General features: G+C 48.8%; 9 protein-coding genes across 9 annotated transcripts; 6 read left to right on the forward strand and 3 right to left on the reverse strand.

Annotated features, from left to right (window-relative positions):
- Positions 1-378: 378 nt before the first annotated feature.
- Positions 379-1,336, forward strand: LACBIDRAFT_189155 (uncharacterized protein; the record flags this gene model as incomplete). Its single annotated transcript, XM_001877424.1, has 5 exons — positions 379-433; positions 486-527; positions 574-639; positions 691-1,152; positions 1,215-1,336. The coding sequence occupies exons 1-5, from the start codon at positions 388-390 to the stop codon at positions 1,334-1,336; spliced, it is 738 nt and encodes a 245-aa protein (XP_001877459.1). The 5' UTR covers positions 379-387.
- A 2,151-nt stretch (positions 1,337-3,487) lies between these two features.
- LACBIDRAFT_313898 (uncharacterized protein) lies at positions 3,488-4,558 on the forward strand (the record flags this gene model as incomplete). Its single annotated transcript, XM_001877425.1, has 2 exons — positions 3,488-4,248; positions 4,309-4,558. Exon 2 carries the CDS (start codon positions 4,325-4,327, stop codon positions 4,556-4,558), a length of 234 nt encoding a protein of 77 aa, XP_001877460.1. The 5' UTR covers positions 3,488-4,248; positions 4,309-4,324.
- Positions 4,559-4,870: 312 nt separating this feature from the next.
- Positions 4,871-7,979, forward strand: LACBIDRAFT_293156 (uncharacterized protein; the record flags this gene model as incomplete). Its single annotated transcript, XM_001877426.1, has 11 exons — positions 4,871-4,904; positions 5,179-5,777; positions 5,820-6,060; positions 6,116-6,322; positions 6,401-6,407; positions 6,618-6,684; positions 6,844-6,920; positions 7,261-7,399; positions 7,543-7,568; positions 7,644-7,687; positions 7,773-7,979. Coding segments are annotated over 11 exons (1,647 nt in total), but the record flags the coding sequence as incomplete, so codon positions are not given.
- Positions 7,934-9,077, forward strand: LACBIDRAFT_147071 (uncharacterized protein; the record flags this gene model as incomplete). The annotated part of the gene is made up of 10 exons (XM_001877427.1): positions 7,934-7,948; positions 8,001-8,073; positions 8,127-8,137; positions 8,190-8,257; positions 8,308-8,484; positions 8,535-8,589; positions 8,647-8,698; positions 8,754-8,925; positions 8,983-8,996; positions 9,049-9,077. Coding segments are annotated over 10 exons (666 nt in total), but the record flags the coding sequence as incomplete, so codon positions are not given.
- A 172-nt stretch (positions 9,078-9,249) lies between these two features.
- Positions 9,250-10,973, reverse strand: LACBIDRAFT_313901 (uncharacterized protein; the record flags this gene model as incomplete). Its single annotated transcript, XM_001877794.1, has 10 exons — positions 9,250-9,286; positions 9,342-9,398; positions 9,449-9,524; positions 9,586-9,694; positions 9,751-9,779; positions 9,838-10,124; positions 10,181-10,227; positions 10,282-10,466; positions 10,527-10,878; positions 10,932-10,973. The coding sequence occupies 10 exons, from the start codon at positions 10,971-10,973 to the stop codon at positions 9,250-9,252; spliced, it is 1,221 nt and encodes a 406-aa protein (XP_001877829.1).
- Positions 10,974-11,247: 274 nt separating this feature from the next.
- On the reverse strand, positions 11,248-13,425 carry LACBIDRAFT_247098 (uncharacterized protein; the record flags this gene model as incomplete). The annotated part of the gene is made up of 9 exons (XM_001877795.1): positions 11,248-11,472; positions 11,531-11,559; positions 11,678-11,754; positions 11,805-12,226; positions 12,279-12,607; positions 12,663-12,834; positions 12,883-13,070; positions 13,127-13,179; positions 13,235-13,425. 9 exons carry the CDS (start codon positions 13,423-13,425, stop codon positions 11,248-11,250), a joined length of 1,686 nt encoding a protein of 561 aa, XP_001877830.1.
- A 526-nt stretch (positions 13,426-13,951) lies between these two features.
- LACBIDRAFT_293157 (uncharacterized protein) lies at positions 13,952-14,824 on the reverse strand. The gene is made up of 4 exons (XM_001877796.1): positions 14,774-14,824; positions 14,592-14,718; positions 14,148-14,537; positions 13,952-14,091 (listed from the first exon to the last, which is right to left on the reverse strand). The coding sequence occupies exons 2-4, from the start codon at positions 14,711-14,713 to the stop codon at positions 14,013-14,015; spliced, it is 591 nt and encodes a 196-aa protein (XP_001877831.1). The 5' UTR covers positions 14,714-14,718; positions 14,774-14,824; the 3' UTR covers positions 13,952-14,012.
- A 207-nt stretch (positions 14,825-15,031) lies between these two features.
- On the forward strand, positions 15,032-16,229 carry LACBIDRAFT_324217 (uncharacterized protein; the record flags this gene model as incomplete). Its single annotated transcript, XM_001877428.1, has 3 exons — positions 15,032-15,637; positions 15,694-16,026; positions 16,080-16,229. 3 exons carry the CDS (start codon positions 15,032-15,034, stop codon positions 16,227-16,229), a joined length of 1,089 nt encoding a protein of 362 aa, XP_001877463.1.
- A 478-nt stretch (positions 16,230-16,707) lies between these two features.
- On the forward strand, positions 16,708-20,216 carry LACBIDRAFT_324218 (uncharacterized protein; the record flags this gene model as incomplete). Its single annotated transcript, XM_001877429.1, has 4 exons — positions 16,708-17,868; positions 17,924-18,073; positions 18,129-19,385; positions 19,446-20,216. The coding sequence occupies 4 exons, from the start codon at positions 16,708-16,710 to the stop codon at positions 20,214-20,216; spliced, it is 3,339 nt and encodes a 1,112-aa protein (XP_001877464.1).
- Between the last annotated feature and the right edge of the window lie 284 nt (positions 20,217-20,500).

The raw sequence follows: 20,500 nt of genomic DNA on the forward strand, positions 1-20,500 counted from the left end.
CAGCATTGCTCAAGACGTGTTCGTGCTCATTGTCTCCAGTCACTAAATGCAGCAATCCATAGATCTCGTCAATTTCCATCGGTGGTTTCTTCGTTTTCACAAGTTGGGCGATACTGGCGCGCGATATGCTCAGCGATGAGGGAACTCCCCATGGAATGAAGTAGAGGAAGAGGAAGCCAACCAAGATGGAGGTAGTAATGGCGCAACGTCGCCGACGAATTGAGGCAAGGAGCGACGGTGAAGCAACCATTCCCCGGAAAAAGAACGAAGGCAAGTCGTTATCAGTGGCGTTGAGAAAACGCAATTAGTGTCATGTGACCAATGAATATTCTCTGAAGTTTGAACTTGCTCTGAACCTCCACCCAGCCTCCACCACATAGACTCAGCATGCCTGAATACCCCAAGATAGATTATGTTCTCTTTGATATGGATGGTGGGGAAAGTCTTTCTAGCCTCCTCGTCCTGCTGACCATACAAGCCTACAGGACTCATGATCGATTCCGAAAGGATCTACACACTCGTTACAAGTTAGTATTGGAACCTTCAGATACTCGAGGATATCTCAGCCAGCAGATGAGATACTTGGAAGGTACGGAAAAGAGATGACATGGGAGATGAAAGCAGGGTGCATGGGAAAACGTCAGTTTTCATGTCGCTGGCTTGTGGACCTTGCTAACGTTTGCGCTTCAGCGGAAAAGGAGGCTGCACTCCATCTGCTGTCTTTCTTTCCAGATATACCTCTCGATATGGCGACGTATCTATCTGAACGAAACGCGCTCCAGGATAAATTGTGGCCCACAGTTCCCCTTTTACCCGGCGTTCGCAAGCTCGTCCTTCACCTCCAGAAGCACAACTTACCCATTGCGATTGCCACTGGCTCACGACGGAGGAATTTTGAAATGAAAACCCAGCATTTACAGGATGTTTTTGGATGCTTTGGAGAGAAGATTATCTGCGGCGACGATTCACAACGGATCAAGGGTAAACCCGCTCCCGATATTTTCCTTGTCGCTGCGAAGGAGCTGTTGGGCCGTGACGTTGGTTTCCCTGATGTACAACCTACTTCCGAGCAGCAGGATGTACGCAGAAGGGGTCTTGTTTTTGAGGATGGGTTGCCAGGGATGCAGGCAGCAAAACGAGCGGGAATGTCAGGTGGGTGTTCTGCGTTTGTCATGCTCACGCTATAATAATTCAGATTTTCACCTCTTTGGCAGTTGTTTGGGTCCCAGATTCCAATCTCCTCGATGTCAATTACTCGGGAGTCGAAACAGCTGATCAAATCCTCAAATCGTTGGAGGAGTTCGTGCCAGAGGTGTGGGGACTGCCGCCTTATTGAAGACAGCTGTGTATGCTCTTTCACTTTTAGAATTTCAAACGATCATAAATATAATCAGAATCAAGAACCTGGCCAACAGTTGAAAATGAGCCGTAGCGGGGCCAATGCGGCTGCCCTACGAAGACTTGACAGTCACGAGTTCGTGGAAGATAGTTTCTGGTTTCAATTGCTTAGAGCCTTAGACAGCATGTGGAAAACGTGTGGTGTGCACGCTTCAACCCGCTCCCCATGTTCATTGAATCCCCAATCTCAGGTCATTCTCCCTTCACACAAGTTAGCGAAGAGTTTCCCGACTTTGAACTGTTTCAACCTGAATATCAGCCTCAAGTGCCAGCGCCATCTGAAATATTTATAAATCAAGATATTCTTGGTGTTATACTCCAACACTTTGAACATGATGAATCTCTGGAGGCCACTCGGAAGAATTTGTGTCTTGCAGCATTGACTAGTAAGGCATTTCTGGAGCCTGCCATGAATTCCCTTTGGTCTTCACTTGATTCTCTCATGCCCCTCCTGAACCTCTTACCATCCTTTGCTCCTATCAATACTGTCTACGTGAGCCAAAGTTTTAAATTTATTGATCATCTCTGCTGATAATGTTTCAGGTTTTTGCTGGAGGAGTCAAAGAGGAACACTGGGAACGATTCGATTATTACGCTCGCCGCGTCAAGTTTCTCACCGCAATAGCACCTTGGCCTCATACCAGGGTCGCAGTGTCTGACTATGTTTACCTGCGTATCGCACAGGTTCGGTTGTCATATTCATCCTCTCCACTTTTTCCCGCACTGCAACGCCTTCGCATTCCCGACGCTCCTCACCCTCCTAGTACTGGTTTAACCGCCGCATTCCTCGTGTCCTCTCCATCGCTGGAATCTGTTGAGTTGCAATCCCAGGCAACATCTGATCCACAGTTTTTTGCATCATACCTCTCGTTTTTAGTTGCTGAATCAGCCCCCACACTTCGATGCCTGATTCTCCGTGGCAGTCCTTGCATGGAGTTCTTGACTACCTTAGGGCATCTACGCAATATTCGTACATTGGAGATTAGTTTCCCTACGCTAAGCTTCTCTACGGATTTGCTCGGCACGCTCGCAAGTCTCGAATATCTGTCGGACCTTATCATTGATTCTGCGCCACCGTTGACCTCACCGTCACCTAAAAGTAAATTTGGTAAAGGAATGGGCAGAGGAGGGGGCAAAGGAAGGGCAATACCAAGAGTCACAGACAGAGTGCCATTGTTGAAGCTCGACCAGCTCGACCATCTACAGATCACAGGAAGTCCAACGGCTCTCTCCCATGTTCTCGGCCACCTTCGTGCACTCAACCTGAAGTCAGTGGTCGTAAAAATTCGAGCCGAGACAACCAGTGAACACCGTCCTTTCACGCGGTTGGACCCGGAGTGCCTCAAGGGCATCGCTCGTTCACCATCAATGTCGTCAATTCATATCGCTGAAACTGAAAATTGTTCCATTGTTCTCACCATCTCCGATATCCGTCCACTTTTAACACTGTCACAACTTGAAGAATTGGATATCAGCGTTTCTTCGATGTATGGTGGAGATGAGCTGATTCAAGAAATATCATCCAATCTCCCCATTTTAAAAACACTCGTCTTACCTTCGGATTGGCATCAAACTGAGTTCTTGCCGAGAAATCCTACTTTCCGTTCCCTCGATACCTTGGCTTCCAATTGTCTCGATCTCATCCAACTCAAGCTTGCCATCGATCCACTGGATGATATTCCATCCTTCCACAATAATACTGTTCCAGTTCGACAACGCTCCCACCCTTTGAAGGCGCTCTACATCGCACATGTCAATCCTAATGGGCAGGTTTTGACGACGACGCAAGCCATCGCCATTTCCCGCTATATTGATCACATCTTTTCCAACCTTGGATTTCTTGGACATTACGGATCTGGGAATAAGTTAACGGAGGTAGAGGAAATTTGGAGTGCTTTCCAAGCCGTTCGACGTGACATCCGCGAGAGTTTAGTTGAGAAGACTCCTAAGTCCTCCTATGTTTCTAAGGCGACCCAAACTACATATATGGACGGTGGTACCGATTTTACATGAGTGATCAAATCCTCAAATCATTGGAGGAGTTTGTGCCAAAGGCGTGGGGACTGCCGCCTTTGGAGACAGCTGCGTATGCTCTTTCACTTTTAAATTTCAAACGGACTAGGACTTCGGATATCTACAGTCACCATTTCCAGCTTACTACTTCTTTCACCCTTTGAGCGCCGCAAGTCCCTCTCACGAAATAATGTATTCTCAGTTGGATCGTACCTTCCTACTAGTTGAGTTTCTCGTAGGAGTTGAAATCTGTGTATCATAGGTTGTGCCTGAAAATACCATAGACCGCCGCAAATATGGACCGTTCGGGCTCTTTCGATGCCTGTGTCTGTACTCTGGATGGATTCCCAGTGATTCCCTCAACAAGAATTCTCGTTATGTCTTAAGTGAATGGACTGTATGCTGCCAGTGCTCTTGACGCTAAGGAGGAGACACTGAGGCGTGGATTACTTCGGAGAATCGGCTGCCTATCCAACGCCGACGGTGATGGAGCATCGTTGGGGTCTAAAGCCGACCGAAACTTGAAGTGGGGATATGAGTTGCGTTTTCGGTCTTGTCGATGCAGCCTTGTTAGGGCTATCATCGTTTTGTGTCTTTTCGTGAAGTCAACTTGGGGATCGAAGTCAGAGGAGGGGGCTTGAGGATTTGTTACAGCAGGCCGAGAGGGTATAAAACTGTCTATTGGGGTGTTTCGTATGATTGCGATACTTCCAGGATCGTTACTGTCAATAGCCTCGCGAGCAGATCGGGTTAGAGCGGGTTCGATGACAGAAGCTATCCTGTGGATTTTGACGCCGTAGGGTGACGGTTCTCGTTCTTACTGCCTCCAGTACTCATCTGTTCGACAGCTCATGATTGTTTGCTACAAATTTCCGATTCTGGTGATGTGACACTTACGGAAGGGGGTTTGTGTATGGATGGTTTAGCTGGTGAGGTGGGAGCAGCGATATTTGTAACCTTAGATAGGGGTGGCCTTTGTGTTGCCAGGGAGGGTTTTTGTACCGACTTTTTCACCAGGCGAAGTGCTTGCGTTAGCCCCAAAACCCGTCGCCGAGGGGGGCTTGTAAGACTACGCCAGCAGAGGTCGAGAAACAGCGGATTTTCGTGTGTCGGTTGGCGGAGAGTTACGATTGAACAGAGTGGCTAAGTTCGTTGCAGGTCCAGAAGGACTTGAGGAGTTGCTTCATACATGTCTTCAAAGACTTGAACAGCCAGGTACGATATTGCGGAAATATTCAACGACTCGCCGACAGAGCTGTGTAGCCTTGGTGCAGCCTGTCCTTGATGTTTTTGGCATTTGCCACCTGTTTTGAAGTAAAGTCCCATGGCTGTAAGAACGTTGAAATTGTGCTCAGCGTTCGCATATACTAGCGCTGAACCGCTACACCACGGCACATATGGCTGGACAGCTGACCTGGCCCTATCAGGCGCCGGGGTGATTAGCGGGGTATGGCTGTAGATGGCTGTCCACTACTTCACACTCGTGGGCGAAGGTTAGATAGTTAAGCTTCTTCATGTGATGCAGGCTAAAGTACAAAAGATAAAGGCTTCAGTCAAACGAAGAAAAGAGACGCTTGACTTACCCTGCAATGTTTTCAAGTCCTTTGGTTTTGTGGATCACATTTGTGACTCTAATAGTTTCCCTTTCCCTAGCTTCACGTTATTTCAACATACTCTCCTCCTCCACGATACACATCCATCGATCAGCTGCATCGATACGAGCATTTTTAAACCCTTCAAACAAAGGCATTGGAGATCTGCTCGTAGAACGAGCACTAGCCAACAACCACCTTCGTGAAGGCATGGGTTTGTCCAACACCTTTGTTAGCCCCGATCGTACAGTCCACAAGAAATTCACGAGGCAAGCTCGGGAGCTGATAAAGACACCGCAGACACGCGGATGGACCGCTTTTCGTGACTTGACCACACAAGCTATTCATGCTGAACTAGCGGATTCAGAAAGTGGAGCTCAAGGAAGATTGTTCGACAGATTCGTGCAGTGTGTTACACTGCGCGTTGTGCTGGTGGGTATCATGGGTGTCCACACTGCTGTGGATAGCTTGGACAGTGAGAGTATCGTCGTCGTCGTGGAAGGTATCACCAAGCTTTGGTCACTATCGAAAAACCCAGGCCCAAGTTCACGCAAGCTCCAAGTGGAATTGAAGTATCATATGCGGCGGCTCGTCCCAGACGAAGACACGTTCCCGAACCCATTGGATTTTGTTGTTCCGGCTTGGGAAACCTTATGGAGAGTCGTGGCAACTGCAATCGCGTATACGCATGACAATCCACGTTTGAAGGAACTGTTTTTGGAGATGTATGTGGACCCAAAGGAGGAGGTGTTTAGAGCGGAGGGGATGGACGGGGTGAGCGTCAAGGGGGTTGTAGATGAAACTATGCGGTTACAGCCCCCTTCACGGCACATCAGCCGTATGCAACCACGCTTGAGTTGGGTACCTGGCGTGCTCCTGAATGCGATGGAGCATCTCTGGCCGGGCACCCAATTCCAGCGAGGTTATGCAGATGTCGAGGAAATACAGAGGAGCAGCGTGTGGGGTGACGATGCACATGTGTTTGATCCCGCTCGGCATTCGACAGGTCGACTTTGGGAGGGTCAGGCAGAGGTTATGTCTTTCTTGTTTGGGTATGGTCCGTTAAGGTGTGTTGCCGCTTCGTGGGCGCCTGTGGCTGTTGCGGTCATTAGTGCGTCGATCTTTGACTTTCTTGAGGGTGGAGAGTACACTTTGGTACCGGGACCGAAAATTGGTGCTAGAGAGGGCTGGAGGGGGTGGAGGATTGAAAGTTCATCTTGTGGGCGGAGCATATCAAGTGCTGAAAAGTAGTCTCGTTCCCATCTGGACCGCACACTCTATAGCGGATGGGTACGAGACTACTGAGAAGCAAAGCGAAAGTATGTCGAAGATAAGTATTAGAAAAGCAGTCTGATTGAGATATTGCATGTCATTTTACAATCGTGTACACAATTGAGGTTTAAAGTGAGTTTCGCCACGATATAGAAAGGGGAGTAACAGGAGGATATGTGGAGACGCAAAATGGATTTCTTGGTCCACGTCTGAAGCGGCGCCAAGGGGTCCGTGCAAAAAGGGCTCTTTCAGGAATGGAAGGCTGTTTGCGAGCAAGGGGAATGGGCGGTGGAAGAGAACAAGGGCGTGAACGACTCTCACGCAATGAGAAATGGTATGTAGAATTCTCCCAACTGCACCGTACGCCGTCTTGCGCCTGGCGTATTCGGGATTCGAAGCTTTGGGTTCGGTAACAGTGCTCTGAGCGTGTGCGGAGATGAATATGCACCAGACCTTGCGGAGATGGACAGGAGTGTCCTCGAGTAACGCAGCAAAGGACAGAAGTTGCTAGAACCCGACAACGGAAACGGATTGGAGCTTAGACGGGCGTGATGTCTCACGTATGTAGGTCGACATCACTCGCCGACCTTTCGAGTCCGTCGAAGTGAACAACTCGTCTGGGACGCGCGGCACAACCTTGCCAAGGTTCGGCGAACAAATCGGAGAGACGAAAACGCGCTTGTTTTTCATCTGCACAAGAGTCGAGATCAGAAACATAGAGCATAGAAGCAATGTTTCCACTTATCATAGTTGCCCGCCACTTACCCAATGCCTTTGCAGAAGTCACCCACGTCCTCAAGCGAGGAGGGTGAGGCGGTGGACGATGGAACTGGAACTGTTTGCGCCAGCTGCTTGCGATCCCGAAATTCTCGCGTAGTCTTTTGGTGGGGATTGATTGGTCCAATGAATGATCAAATGTCTGTCCCGAGCTTGACGATAACTTGTATAACTCGAAACCATACATGATTGCCCATGTCCTTGATAGATTCATTGAAGGTATCTTCAACCGTCTTGCCATGCTTGAAGGCAGCGTGGCGGAAGGCAGGCTCTTCAGCGTCGGTGTCGACCAGAACGGAGATGAACTTTTCAGCCTGAGCGAGTTTATCCATCAACACAACGAGCTGGTCATTATCATCTCCTCCAACACATTTCCAGAGGAACGCCCTTCATAAATTTCGACGTAATAACTGGCCTGAGATCCGTCATTTCGTGCTCCAGACCACTGAGGTCGAAAACCAGCATCATCTTCGATAACTTTCTGGTCCAGGTATTGAACAGCAGTGCTAAGCGCCAGTGAGCGGCTCCGGTACTTCAAAGAGGGTTCGGGCGAGGAATCAGACAGAGCAGGCTTAGCCTTGCGAACAGCAGCGGCGATTGGAGTAGGAGCAATATATTTTATGTAGACCAAGAAGGTGCGAAGGATGTCATCGGGTGGCTGTGCTGCGGTGACAAGATGACTGTGCGCCGACTCATACTTCCATACTCCCACTACTATAGTACGAATGAGCTATCCCGTCCCCCCTCCAGCTTACGGTCCAACGGGCCAAAAGAACTTCTATTCTGGAGAAAATGACTCCAGAGATCCCTTGTTGACAGGATCCAGTCGCAATGCTGCCTCTGGAGGTGCAATTTACGATCAACCAGCCCATGACGACCTTCCAGACGATTTCAAGGTACACACACCCAGCTTCCTACATCCTTTTGGTGCTGACCATTAGAACTCAGTACGGCGTATCAGTCTCTGAAAGCTCTCCATCGATCCGCAACGCTTTCGTTCGCAAGGTCTATACTATTCTTTGTAAGACCATTTTCCGCTCTTCCGCCACCTTCTCTCTAATCAGTCCAGTCTAGTCTGCCAAATAGTATGTTGATATAACGGCTATCCCCCATTTCAATCTTGAACATTCTAAACAGCTCGCAACTTGCATTGTCGGAGGAGCAATTTCTCAATCACCTTCCACCATTCTCTGGGTTCAAACGCAGTACGCCTCTTGACTTGTTGGCTCTTGTGCGCTCACGACCATCTATTCAGTGTCTGGTCATTCTATGTACCCCTCTTCGGCACCCTCGTCAATCTCGGTCTCTTGTACTGGAAGCGTCATGCCGTTCCTTGGAACTTTGTTCTCCTTTCGACGTTCACTGTCATGGAGGCATTCACCCTTGGGATTGTTGTCGCATTCTACGACAACGTCATTGTTCTACAAGCGTTGTATGTCTTCTCTTATTATCGTCTCTTTCCGCCACTCAGATCGTGTCAAGGCTCATCACGTTGGGTGTCTTCCTTGGTTTGACGCTATTCACATTCCAATCCAAGGTCAGCTTGATCTATCCTCAATGCATTTTTATCTATTAACAAAGCGGTTTTGCATAGTATGACTTCTCCGGAATGGGGCCGTTTTTGTTTGGTTCCCTCATCGCTCTCTGTAAGCCCACCCTCCACCTCTCTTATGCATATGAGGTATCTCATCTAGTATCAAGGCATGACTGGCTTTGTGGGAATCTTCATCCCTTTCAGCCGCACTATGGATATTATTTTCGCCTGTGGAGGCTGCCTCATCTTCAGTGGTTACATCGTCTACGATACTTACATCATCAACAAGAGACTCTCTCCCGACGAGTTCATCATGGGCGCAATCAGCCTTTACCTCGAGTGAGTCCCCCTTGATTCCCATGCTTCTTCTTTCTCAATGCCTGTATAACTTTTCAGCTTCATAAACTTATGTGAGTTTCTTGATTTTAATTTTTCGGACCCATGCTGACTCTTGGGGGGCAGTCCTTAACATTCTCCGTCTCCTCAATGATCTCCAAGATCGTTAGCGTGTTTGAACGTGGCTGAGTTTACTGTTGGACCCTAGTTGTATACATATTGCTGTGATATTTTCTTCAAGATGGCAGCTCATCCTCAAGTTGGTGTTCTGTAATCGCCTTTTGTTTTGACACAATATAAATTCTATCTGGTGACTCCTTAAGGCTGCTACTTGGCTTTGAAAAGATAATGTCCAACACCCCACCTAAAACAAGGAGCATAAATTCGCGTGTCAGACGATAAAGACACATCATACTTACTGTTGGCCACCATCCATATTGAACAGCTCCGAGCATGCCATGTAGAAAACACGAAATCTGCACACTACATTACTGAGTCTAAAGTCATAAATAGAAAGAAAACATGCCTGTAGAATGTCTTGGTTCCTTGAATTGCAGGCTTGCCTTTTGCAATAGCGTCGCTTTCCAATTGCTTTAGACCTTCTGTCACGGGTGGAAGGGAATTATTGGAGGAAGGCAACTCGACATGTAAAGGCCTATGTACCTTTCCGATTTGAATCCTGAAGGCAGAGCCAATCCTCGAGAGTACGAGAATAATGCGTGCCAGGAAGATACCAACTGCGAATAAGGGAAAGATCATTCTGGAAATAAAGCTGGTTTTTTTGGCAGTCGGCCGTCAGATGCAGTTGTGTAAATAAACTGGACGTACAAAAAGGTCGTGGGACGGCATTGTCCCGCCTGTCACAGGGGAAAAATCTAAGCACGTCAACCCTACCAAGTTAACCGGCGAACCAACCTGAAAAGAAATTCTTTGCCATCCATCCGTCGTCTTCAACAAAATGGTATGGGGAAGTGCGGTGGCAAAAGATATGGATAAACAAGAGTGACTCGTCAAGCAGTGTGTCGTTCGGAGCGCTGGTTTCTTCTTTTGGGGATTTTGGTTTCAGCCACGTAGAGACTTTCTTGAACAGTGCTTCGTAATTTTTCATGTGTTCAAACATCTGCTTGGTAACGTGTGAGGGAATGGATTGATGGCTGACATTGAGTACGCAGCGCACCTCAATAGATAATATTCGATCAAAGCTATGGGTTTGGAAATGGTCAATCTCAGTTAATTGTCAAGTGGGCTGGGGCCTTACCGCTTGTCTCCGGAAAAGTCAAAGGTGTTCACGTCTGCCGTAATGATCTGCGAATGTGAATATGTAGCTCCAGTGCAAAGGCAAAGGCAGATATACCATACCTCCAAATTCTTCAAATTCCGTTGCTCCGCGACCGAAAGGATGTGTTGTCGTTGTGTCGACGAATTAGACAGTCCAGTGATCATTGAGTTGGGGTATTTCTGCGAGTCCAAATTTAGCACAAAAGTAGCGCCGCCCAACGTAGTGGACCCTACTTGAGCGAGAAACAGAGAGAGACTCCCCCAGCCTGCAAAAAAAAACAATGCGAATAAACAGTAGTCTGATGAGGTAGTGACGCTGCACGCACCACATCCCAAATCCAGGACATCAAGCCCGTCTCGCAGCTGTGCCTTCTCGCAATAGCTTTCCAACATAAGTACTTCAGCTTCCGCCAAAGTTTCATTCCCCGTCGGGTATAAGCAAGACGAGTACTTTGCGTATGGCCCCAAGGTCGACAGTATAAATTCGGTTGAAACCTCATAGTGTTGTTCGTTCGCCTTCTCTGGTACATCAGCAATTGCCTTTCTAGCCCGGACTTCCTCAATAAATTTCATTTTGGCAGCATGGTTTTTCTCGAGGGAGCCGTGGTCTATCTCGCGCAAGCGTTGACGGCATAGAGCCCGGATAGCTCTTCGGAGGATGAAGTCCGGAACGAGACCCTGCCCCAGAATTATTTAATTTGTATTTTGGATGTTAGTAGTAAATTGCTCACTTTGTCAAGGAGGTCATAGGCGATACCCGAGAGGGCGTTCATGAGGAAGAAGACAGTGTGCATGGAAGCCACAACTTCGCAGTTTTTATTACATCTCACTCTGACGTCACGTACGATGCGGAACTCTCGGGCATCAAGCGGTCCTTCTAATCGCGTTCTCATTGTTAATTTGAAGACTCGATGGTGAGGCAGTTGATTATACTGAGTACTAGAACGTACTTACATCGGTACACTCAGTTTAGATGGTAAAAGCAAAGCAAGCGCGACGTCTATAGGCGTCATCCAAGACTGTCTGTGACGTAAGGAAAGATACCAATCAAAGGTTGACGTCGGGTCCCATGGGAATGGTTTCGTAGAGCCCCCGCATAGGATGACTCTTCAAATAAACCTCCTTCAGATGCGCAGAAAATGGGTCCACCACGTTGCGAAGCGCAGATAACGCCGCGCTAGCCGTCATTTGTAGACTCCACAGGCTCACTGTCCTCATGCGTTGTCGATTCATGGCTGATTGAGATACGTGATACGCGAGTGCTTCATAAGTCTTTGTAAAATAAAAAGTGATTTTGAGCCCCGATTGGCGGAAAGGAAGAGAGACGTACTTTGAATGAAATTTCGTCCATCAGGCCAGCTACAGGGTCATTGTGTCAGAATACACTTTGCATGAATTGAGCATAGAATGTCCTCACTTTCCCACATCTGAAAAAGCCACAGGTCAAACAATGGAGGGCAAGGGAAGCAAGGGACACTCACAGTCCACGCGCCGTCAAAGTCACTCAGATCCTTGACCACCCTGCAGTGAATTGGCACCAAAGTCCGATTCGCGCTGAATTGTGATCAAAGTTTAGAACTTGATATATCAAACAGTGGACTTACTTCATGAAAGCAACGATTGGCCGTATAAACGCATTATTCACATAAGACAAATCGGAGGTGAAAATGGGAACAGCAGCTTTCAGATCCCTAAACCGCAAGTCAATATCAATTACCACTTTTAATTTCTCGTCTGCAGGCGACTCGACGGTCTCTTCCGGAACAGAGAGTGCAGGTTTAGCCAACTCCCTTTGTCCCGGAATGCGTTGGAGCTCGGGGTTGGGTTCGGGAGAGAGCGAGGTTGTGATGGCGTCGGCTATCTCTCCCAGGATGGCATTGAAGGGGAACTTGCTGTGTGGGTCGCGGGGAAACTTGATGTCGAGGACAGCATCGACTTTTCCGGAAGTGATCCATGATATAGGGCCTTCCATCGTGGTGGAGTTTTGCAGATGATCAACGTTGACTCCGTCGATCCGAATGCGAGACTGCAAAAGATATTGAATAAGAGCATAGAAACTGTGATACTGTGATACACACCATCATAGCCCAATCACCATCTTTCAGATCTTTTTCAGTTGTCCGCCCTATGCTCTGCGGTCTGTGCAGACTGAACAAGCAGTTATCAAACTGTCCAACCACGTTCTCGGCACACAAGAAGTCGTAAAACATCCACCGTTTTCGGAACGTTTGCATGTCTGCACGAAAGATAGATGCGGTATACGGTCGAAAGTCGCCAGGTTGATATACAGTAACGAGGACGTCTTCAAGCTGCAGTTGCTCGAGTTCAAAGTCGCCTGGCTGGGCTGAATGTCGGAATAGCGCGGGGTCAAGTGGGTTGTCGGGGTCCCAAAAAACACTACGACGGTCTATATTTGAGTTGGTGAGATAAGGGACCGTGGAAGCTAGACAAAGGACACAAACCAATAACGCCACGTACACCTCTCACAACAGCATCTTCCACCAGACCCTTGCCGTCCAACCACCGCTTCAGAGACAAAGTAACATCGACGGAGTCAATGTTGAGATCAAACATCGTCATGTTATAATCCTCTTCTGCCAAGTCTCGCGCAGGTCGTTCCCCCTCATCCTCGTCCTCCCCAACTCGATGATATGCCGGATGATTGCTCACATCGTATCCAACGGCAGCCATGTGTCCAATTTTCGTGCGTGGCTGTACCAGCGCGGGTGAGTCGGGCGGTCTACGTGAGACGTAGACGTTCTTGAAGGATATACGTGAGTCTTTCCATTTAGGTACGATGGCGGACTCGAAAATGATGGTGACGCCTGTTTCTGATGTGAGATAATCGCTGATACCACTTGCTATATAACCTGTGGGTGTATCACATATTAGATTGTCACTGGTTAATAGGAAAAGCATGTCGCACGTTGAAGTCGTAAGCTGTTGGCAGTCGCGAAGATCACAGAGAAAAAAGTCGTTCTGGGCGAAAAGGAAGGCATGAGACGAGAATTTAGGAAGTGAAGAACGGCCTTACGTTCCAACAAGAATCCACAACGTCTGGCTCATCAGAAACCACGTAATAAACGCAGACATGTCGTCCGCATTGAATTTCCGAAAGGACTTGATTGTAAACCATTTGAAGCGGATACGCAGGCGCTGCCAAAATCCCGTTGAGACATTCAAAAAGTCTTCGCGGGTCGGGCGGTGAGGGTGAGGTAACGACATGGCAAGGCGTCGAAAGAAACGAGAGTAATCCTCCGTGTTACGGTATGCATGATCCGTACCGTCTGCCGGGGGAGTGGATTTAGCATCGTCTGGTGGTTTTGGAGGGTCGGAGTTGGGCGGTGGTTTGTCCGTGGATTGACCTAGCTGGGGAAAACTCCTTTTCGTGGTTGAGTGGAAATTTTGACGACGAGCGGGCTGCGCCACTATGTGTTGATAGCGTCTTGGAAAGTTTTGCATGGCTTTGAATGGGAGGGGTGTGGACCGCGATGGGAGAGCACGCACTTGTGGAGTGGGCATTTGCTGCTTGAAAAAAGAACGAATGAAAGTGTATCTGTCCAGAACGGCGCCATGGGATTTCATGGCAGAAGGCTTGAGAGATATTAGCCTGGAATAGCTTGCCCCAGCGGCCACTGGAGAGGCCATGGTGAGCAGAGACGTTCAAGCTGGAGGCCAACAGAGGCTAACGCGTGCAACTGAAGCGTGGGAGTCTGGGACATTTCTTGAAGTCGCTCTCACTCTCATCACTTTCGTCGATAAGATGATAGTATGTGCTCAAAGTACTAACACGATTATTTACAGTGTATTGCTCAAAAAGGGTTTCCCCGACCTGACTGCGACGATTCCAGATTCCATTTTTCGCACTGCGCTGTCACAACGGAGCAGAAACTGAACATGGATTTATCAGTTACCAGCCCATTCTAGTCAGGGCACCAAGAACATACCGGTCGGCAAGTCTCAATATCCTGCATCGTTTACACTCCTCGCTTCCATTGGTTGTTGTGCAGCCACACTTTGCGATTTCTTCGGCGTAGGTTGAACTTGTGGGAGTTGGCACCGGCGCTGGCGGCGGCAAGTTCTGGGTAACTCTAGGAAGGCTTGCTTTTGTCGGCTTATCGACGCGCCCTTCTGCGACCTTGGAATTCTTCGGACTTGAAGGCCCCTCCTTCGTCCCCTCTTCCGATCGTTCCTTCGTAAAGGAGTTCTGCCACTCTGTTTCCGTGTGCTCCACATGTGAATTGACAGACGTAAAACATGCCAGGGTCCGGCGGGCAGTGCGTTGCTTCAATGCGTACTCTTTGCAACGAGGACGAATGACAATTTTACTCCGTGAGCTAAATGGAGTCATTCAATCAATCAGGGTTGGAAGAAAAACGCATGAGGCTGACGTTAGGTCAAGATTGACAAAGGGCGTTTTTACAGTGGACGAACCACCTGAGGAGACCAGCTCCAGTTCGTTGGTTGCAAGTAATGGGTCGTGCGTCATAGTGATTGCTGTGATGACTGACATTGTATCTGCGAGGTCAAGTTGGTGTCAGCCCTGGCTCTGTGGTCGTACAGGGCTACTCACAGGATGAGAATGAAGTTGTAGAAAGTGTATGATAGTAAGGGGGAGTGGAAACAGAGTTCCAACTGGTTTATAAATGAGAAGAAGCATCGACCAGCCAGGGTTGACAATTAGAGTGGCCTTCAGAGAAGGTCACGAGACGTGTGACGACACGCGGCATTCTTGTCACGCGCCCTTGGTTTTGTCCGCCGCTCTTTGTCCTCACCTTGCCTTCCGATTATCATAAATGGAATCTCCTCTCAGAACCCCTCTTTACTATCGATGATTCCATTCCTACCCCAGAACGTTCAACTACAGCTTCCAGCCGCACCACAGCATTACTATGTACCCCAGTCTGTCTATCCGAATCAGTACGATCACAGCTACGCCTGGGCCCAGTGGGCAAGGAATCAAGCGGCGAACGTAACCACGACATATCAGGGCTACAGTGGCACGCCTTTAGGAACATCCTACACCCCAGCTTACACGGTGAATCAAGGTAATGTTCCCTCGATAACGCCTCATCCTCCCTCCAGACAATCATCGACTGCGACGACGCCTTACATCCAAGCTGCCAGCTTGCCGCTCTTGCAACCTGTACCCACCGGCAACCAGTCTGCAAGCAATCCAAAGGCTCTCAGTAGCGAGGTATACGTTGCGATCTCCATTCAGGAAGGCCTGCATATCCTGTTATGGCAAGGAAATTCTGTTCTGGTTCAAGGCCTTATATCGAACGCTCTTAGAAATAACCAATTGGCTTGTTTAACGGCCGTTATTTCTCAAAAAATCGTCCAGGGACTGCAAGCCGCTGGTTTACCGCAGGCTGAGGTATTCCAGGAACTTTTGAGGACCGAAGTGGTGGAAACGTTCAAGACCCACTGGAAATGGGTACGTCGACCCATCTCGCTCTCTAACAGCAAGTTCATACGCTCTATGTATCAAAGGACGGCGACTGGCGAATCGAATCCGAACTCTTGGTCAACCAACCTCAACACAAAGGCATCAACATGGCGAGCTATCTAGGCGCCCTATTCGCGGTTGGCATTCTCTCAGGCGACGACGTCCACGTATGCTTGGACGTCCTACGTCACCACGCTGTTCATTTTGATCGACTACGCGCAATGCACGCCATCATCATTGAAGCTGGCGACAAAATGTGTTTCGGATATGCGAGTAAAATCAAGACAAAGTTTCTCCGGGATATGCTCGCCGAGAGGTGTCCCGTGTCTGGCCAGTTTGTTTGGGGCCCGGATGTCTATGGTTCCGTTGCTGTTGAGGTAGGTCGTTCCGAAAAGTCTGATGAATGTGACTATTCAATTGAAGCTCTTAGAATATGTTGAAAATCATCGACGGTTGGTTCTCGAACTCTGAGCATCAAAGTGAAAGTGGCCGGAAAGAAAACCGAAACCAGGCAAGGCCACCCAGGATGAGGGCAAGCAGCAAAGGTGGCGGAAGTCAAACTCGAAACCGAATGCTCTAAGAAATGCCCTTCTCTTTATTTAATTCATACCTCTACCGGTCGAGCGGTGATTATACAGTACTTATGATTACGATGAATTCATGAAATCTTGTCAGAATAACGAGTTTCCTAAAATTAAAATCAAAATGTCGGCTGTGGAAACCCAAAAAATTGTAAGAAAATATGTGTCAATGTCCGACAAGAGAAAAGGGGCTAAAAACGCGCTAGGAATTCCTCTCGTGTTTCTGGCGATAGCCATTCTGGCTTCAATCAAGCTTCAATACGAAGGAGCGGTGATGCAGAGGATCAGCACAGCCACTCAGTTTCGTCCTCGAAGCCTTCTTCGGTTCACTCAGCCTCGGTCTCAGTTTAAAATAGACTGTCAGCCTCCCAAAACCATACAAAATGCCCCGCCTTTCACGATCTCTCTACCAAAGCATCTTGAACAAGAACGTCATCCTCAACAACGGAAAACTTCCCATATATCTTCTCTCCAAACATGTTCTCTTTCCAACCTCTGTCTCTGGTCCGTGCCGCGATCAGTGGGTCTCGCTTGTCCCAATCTATCTCTGCCGCCAGCCTCGGTGCCATCGACGTTGACTACTTTTTGGAGAGCCTCGAGTCGGCTGGTTCGACTATCTTCCCAAAGCTACTTGGCGGGCCCGAGCCGATCGTTCCCAGGTACATCGCTCCTACTCCCAACGCCGCCGCTGTTCGCAAGGCTAGGCCTGCTCCATCTAGTGCCTCGTACAACATTCTGGCCTCGCAGAACCTCTCTCTGAAACGCCGAATCCGCTCGCTGGAGGCCGACAATCAAACGCTCAGCACTGCCGTTCAATATCTGGACCAGAAGCTTATCGACGCCAAAGACGATCACGACCACGCAAAAATGATGCTGGCTTCCGACCTTGGTGCTTTGGAGCACGAAATGGTCGAACTCAAAGCCAAGTACTACACTGAGCTTTCGGATGGGCGGGCCCTCCGAAGACGGGCTAAAGTCGATAAAGACGAGCTTGTTATGCTAAGGGATAAATTCGCTCAGGCTGAAAAGTTCATCTCTTCTATGGCCGAACTCAACGCTGCTGAGCCTGTCTTCCGCCGTGCCGCCCAGGCCTTCAAGGATGGTAAAACCGCTGAAGATGCCCTCGTCGACTCTATCAAGGATGCTACCAATAACGGCGGACCAGTACGGTCTCGAATTATGCCAGGTATCGTTGAGCTTGGGACACCCAACCATTCTTTGGTACCATTCAATTCCCACCAAAAGACTCTCCAAGATCGAGAAAACGCGATTCAAATCTCCAAGCAGCCGGCCCAGACAGTCCCAACTGCATCGTCCACCGCCACGCCCTCCTCGCTTAACGACGTCGATGATGCAAAATGTGACGCAGTTGTTGAAAAGCAACAACATCAACCCCATACTCTCGACGACCCGTTCAATTGCTCAAAAAATGGCGAAGACATTTTCCCCAGTTCCTTTTCAACACCTTCAAGGCACGCAGGCTCGGCTACTGCACCTTCTCTAGACAAAACAACAAGATCGCCTTTTGATGAGGTCGATTTAAATCGATCGATCGATTTCTTTTCCAGCTCGGAGAGTTTTATCGAAACACCTACCAAATCTTCCGCAAAGGCATTGGGTAAGCGGCGGGCAACTATGGTAAGTGGAAACATCGCTTCTTTGCTCAATGTTTCTGATCTCGACCCTTATGCAGATGAAAGCCCAGCGCGTTTCCACCTCTCCGATTTGCTCACCGAAACTTCGCAAGGTTGTGCCGCGCGTCCCAGACGAGTTGCTCACCTTGACAGACTCAAAAGGTCGGCGAGTGACCTCTCTTGACACCAGCTTGGCCTCGTCTACTATGGTCAGTGATTCGCGTTTCCGCTCAATATCTCGCCTTTCTTATTTTTCATCTTCAGCCAACATGCGAACCCGCCATTGACGTACCCAGTACGGCTGTTCCCAACACCAAGCTTTTGACTGCCGCACAGTCAGACACTAGTGATCCCTTCACGAAGACCGAGGATGAAGCTCAGCTGGCTGAGCCATGTGTTCTCTCGTCTTCCGGGGTCGTTGCCAAACCTGGTCCATCATCGCTTGCCTTACAGACCACTTTAGATTCCTCGGCGCCAGCCGTGAACGAAGGCTCGCTACTTGCGGTACAGGCACTTCAGTCACTTGAGCGAATCTGTGCGGCCTTCAGCAGCGACACCCTTGGGTCGCTAGAAATGACTGAGTCTGAGTCTGAGTCTGAACCAGATCTTGAGAGCCTGATTTCGATACTCGAACAGGAGATTTCTTCCACCAACTACGCTGGCAATGCATCCTTTTCTGGAAGCCCAACTACACCCCAAACCAAGAGGAACGTCGTGGACCAGGACGAAACACCAAAAGCTCCAATAATCTCGAAGTTTGCATCACCTCGTTCCACACCCACCCCTCCCTCAAGTAAAATGAAGCAGCCATCGTACAGGTCCCCCGCCACATTGTCAAAAGCCGTTTCGCCAAGACCATCCCCTTTACTACCTCACAGCGTTTTCCGCGACCCAGCATCTTCCCCAAAGCCAAGGACTGATCGCATTCAGCAGTCCCCAAACATTCCAAGTATGCCTCTTTCTTCTATGCATGCTGTCGGTCCTCTTATTGGAAACAACGCTTCACGTGTTTCTGGACATGCCATCTCTACTCCATCGACTTATCCTACTCCTTCTCAATCTCCGCTGGCGGAGTCTATGAACCCCCTTGAGCGGCGAATTCACTACGTTCTCGAACCAACGCAACCACTTCGTATCGTGAAGAAGTCGGCACAAAAACCCTCTTCAGCCATACAAAGCTCAGTTCTATCCGACGTCGTTCCTCCTACTGCAAGCAGCTCCTCAAATCCTTCTGGACCTGCAACGAATACAGCCATTCCATCAAATCACGACCCCGTTCCCGCCGCAAGCCATACACGACACTCGAGCAATTCTCAGACCCCGCTGGCGGAGTCTTTGAATCCCGTTCAACGGCGGATCCAATATCTTTTGCAACCAACACAACCCCTTCGCATCGTGAAAAAGTCGGCGCAAAAGGCCTTCTTGGCGACCCAAAGGCCACCCCTGTCTAACGTTACAAATATCGCTGCTCCCACCTCATCAGCTAAACCAACCGTCACAGACAAATCCAAACCCCCTTCTGTAAGTCTTACATCTCCAGAATCGAATATCCGAAACGTATGTTCACGAGCTGTTGTACAGGTAAATACTAAAGGCAGTAAGAACGAGAACCGTCCCCCTACGGCGTCGAAAAATCGGCCCATCAGCAGAATAGCTTCTGTCATCAACCCCGCTTCGACCCGACCGCGAACCCGACCTACTCACAAAACTATTGACAGTAACGATTTCGGAAGTATCACAATCATTCGAAACACCCCACTAGACAGTCCTCCGCCCTCTCGGCCTGCTGGAATAGTTCCTAAAACCCCTCCCCTGACTTCGATCCCTAAGTTGATTTCGCGAAAGACACAAAACGATGATACCCCGAACAAGGCTGCTACGGCGAGACCGAAAAAGCAACTTGCATCCCCATCTCTTCGGCCTGCTTTAGACTCCAACAGCGCTCCGTCACCGTTGGCGTCGGATAGGCAGCCGATCCTCAAAAGTAATCTACGCCTCAGTATCTCCTCCTTGACGTCGAGAGCACAACAAGTCACTTGGTCACCGCGGGCGGTCGAAGTTCTTGCCACTAATGCTACCCCATCAACCCCCTCAAGTCCAACAAAAATGCCGATGCGACTGAATGCTCAGTCTTCATTCCAGGTCGACGCGAAAAATATCCACTCACCGCTAACAAAATTGCGCATGTCCCTCTCCCCGTCTTCGAGAGGGGTTTCGAGTACCGATGACTCCAACAAACTAAGGGCGACTCAGAACGCTGCAACTCCTTCGGGAACCACTAACATCAAACAAAAGACAGCTACACCGCCATCTAGAGGCATTCTGCGGAGACTCAGTGCTGCCATTTCTTGATTTTCCTCCCTTTTCATATTTAGAGTGATTCTGCGACCATTTTTTCATCATAGTGTAACATTTCAGACATACCCTTCTGAGTCCTGCTGCTTCATTCATATACTACGGAGTCGTTCTGCTATAAGTGCATGATGATGTAGTAGAAGCGCTCTACTATATCATCGTGCACTTATAGGAGATAGTGTAACTTTTATAATCTATCTAGAATTCTCATTTCAAGGGAACGAGCTGTGCGTCAAAAAATATTTTTCCCTCCTAATGGAAGATATTGATCATCTCTGCTA

This window comes from Laccaria bicolor, genomic scaffold (genome assembly GCF_000143565.1).
Source record: "Laccaria bicolor S238N-H82 LACBIscaffold_5 genomic scaffold, whole genome shotgun sequence".
NCBI classification, from domain to species: Eukaryota; Fungi; Basidiomycota; class Agaricomycetes; order Agaricales; family Hydnangiaceae; genus Laccaria; species Laccaria bicolor.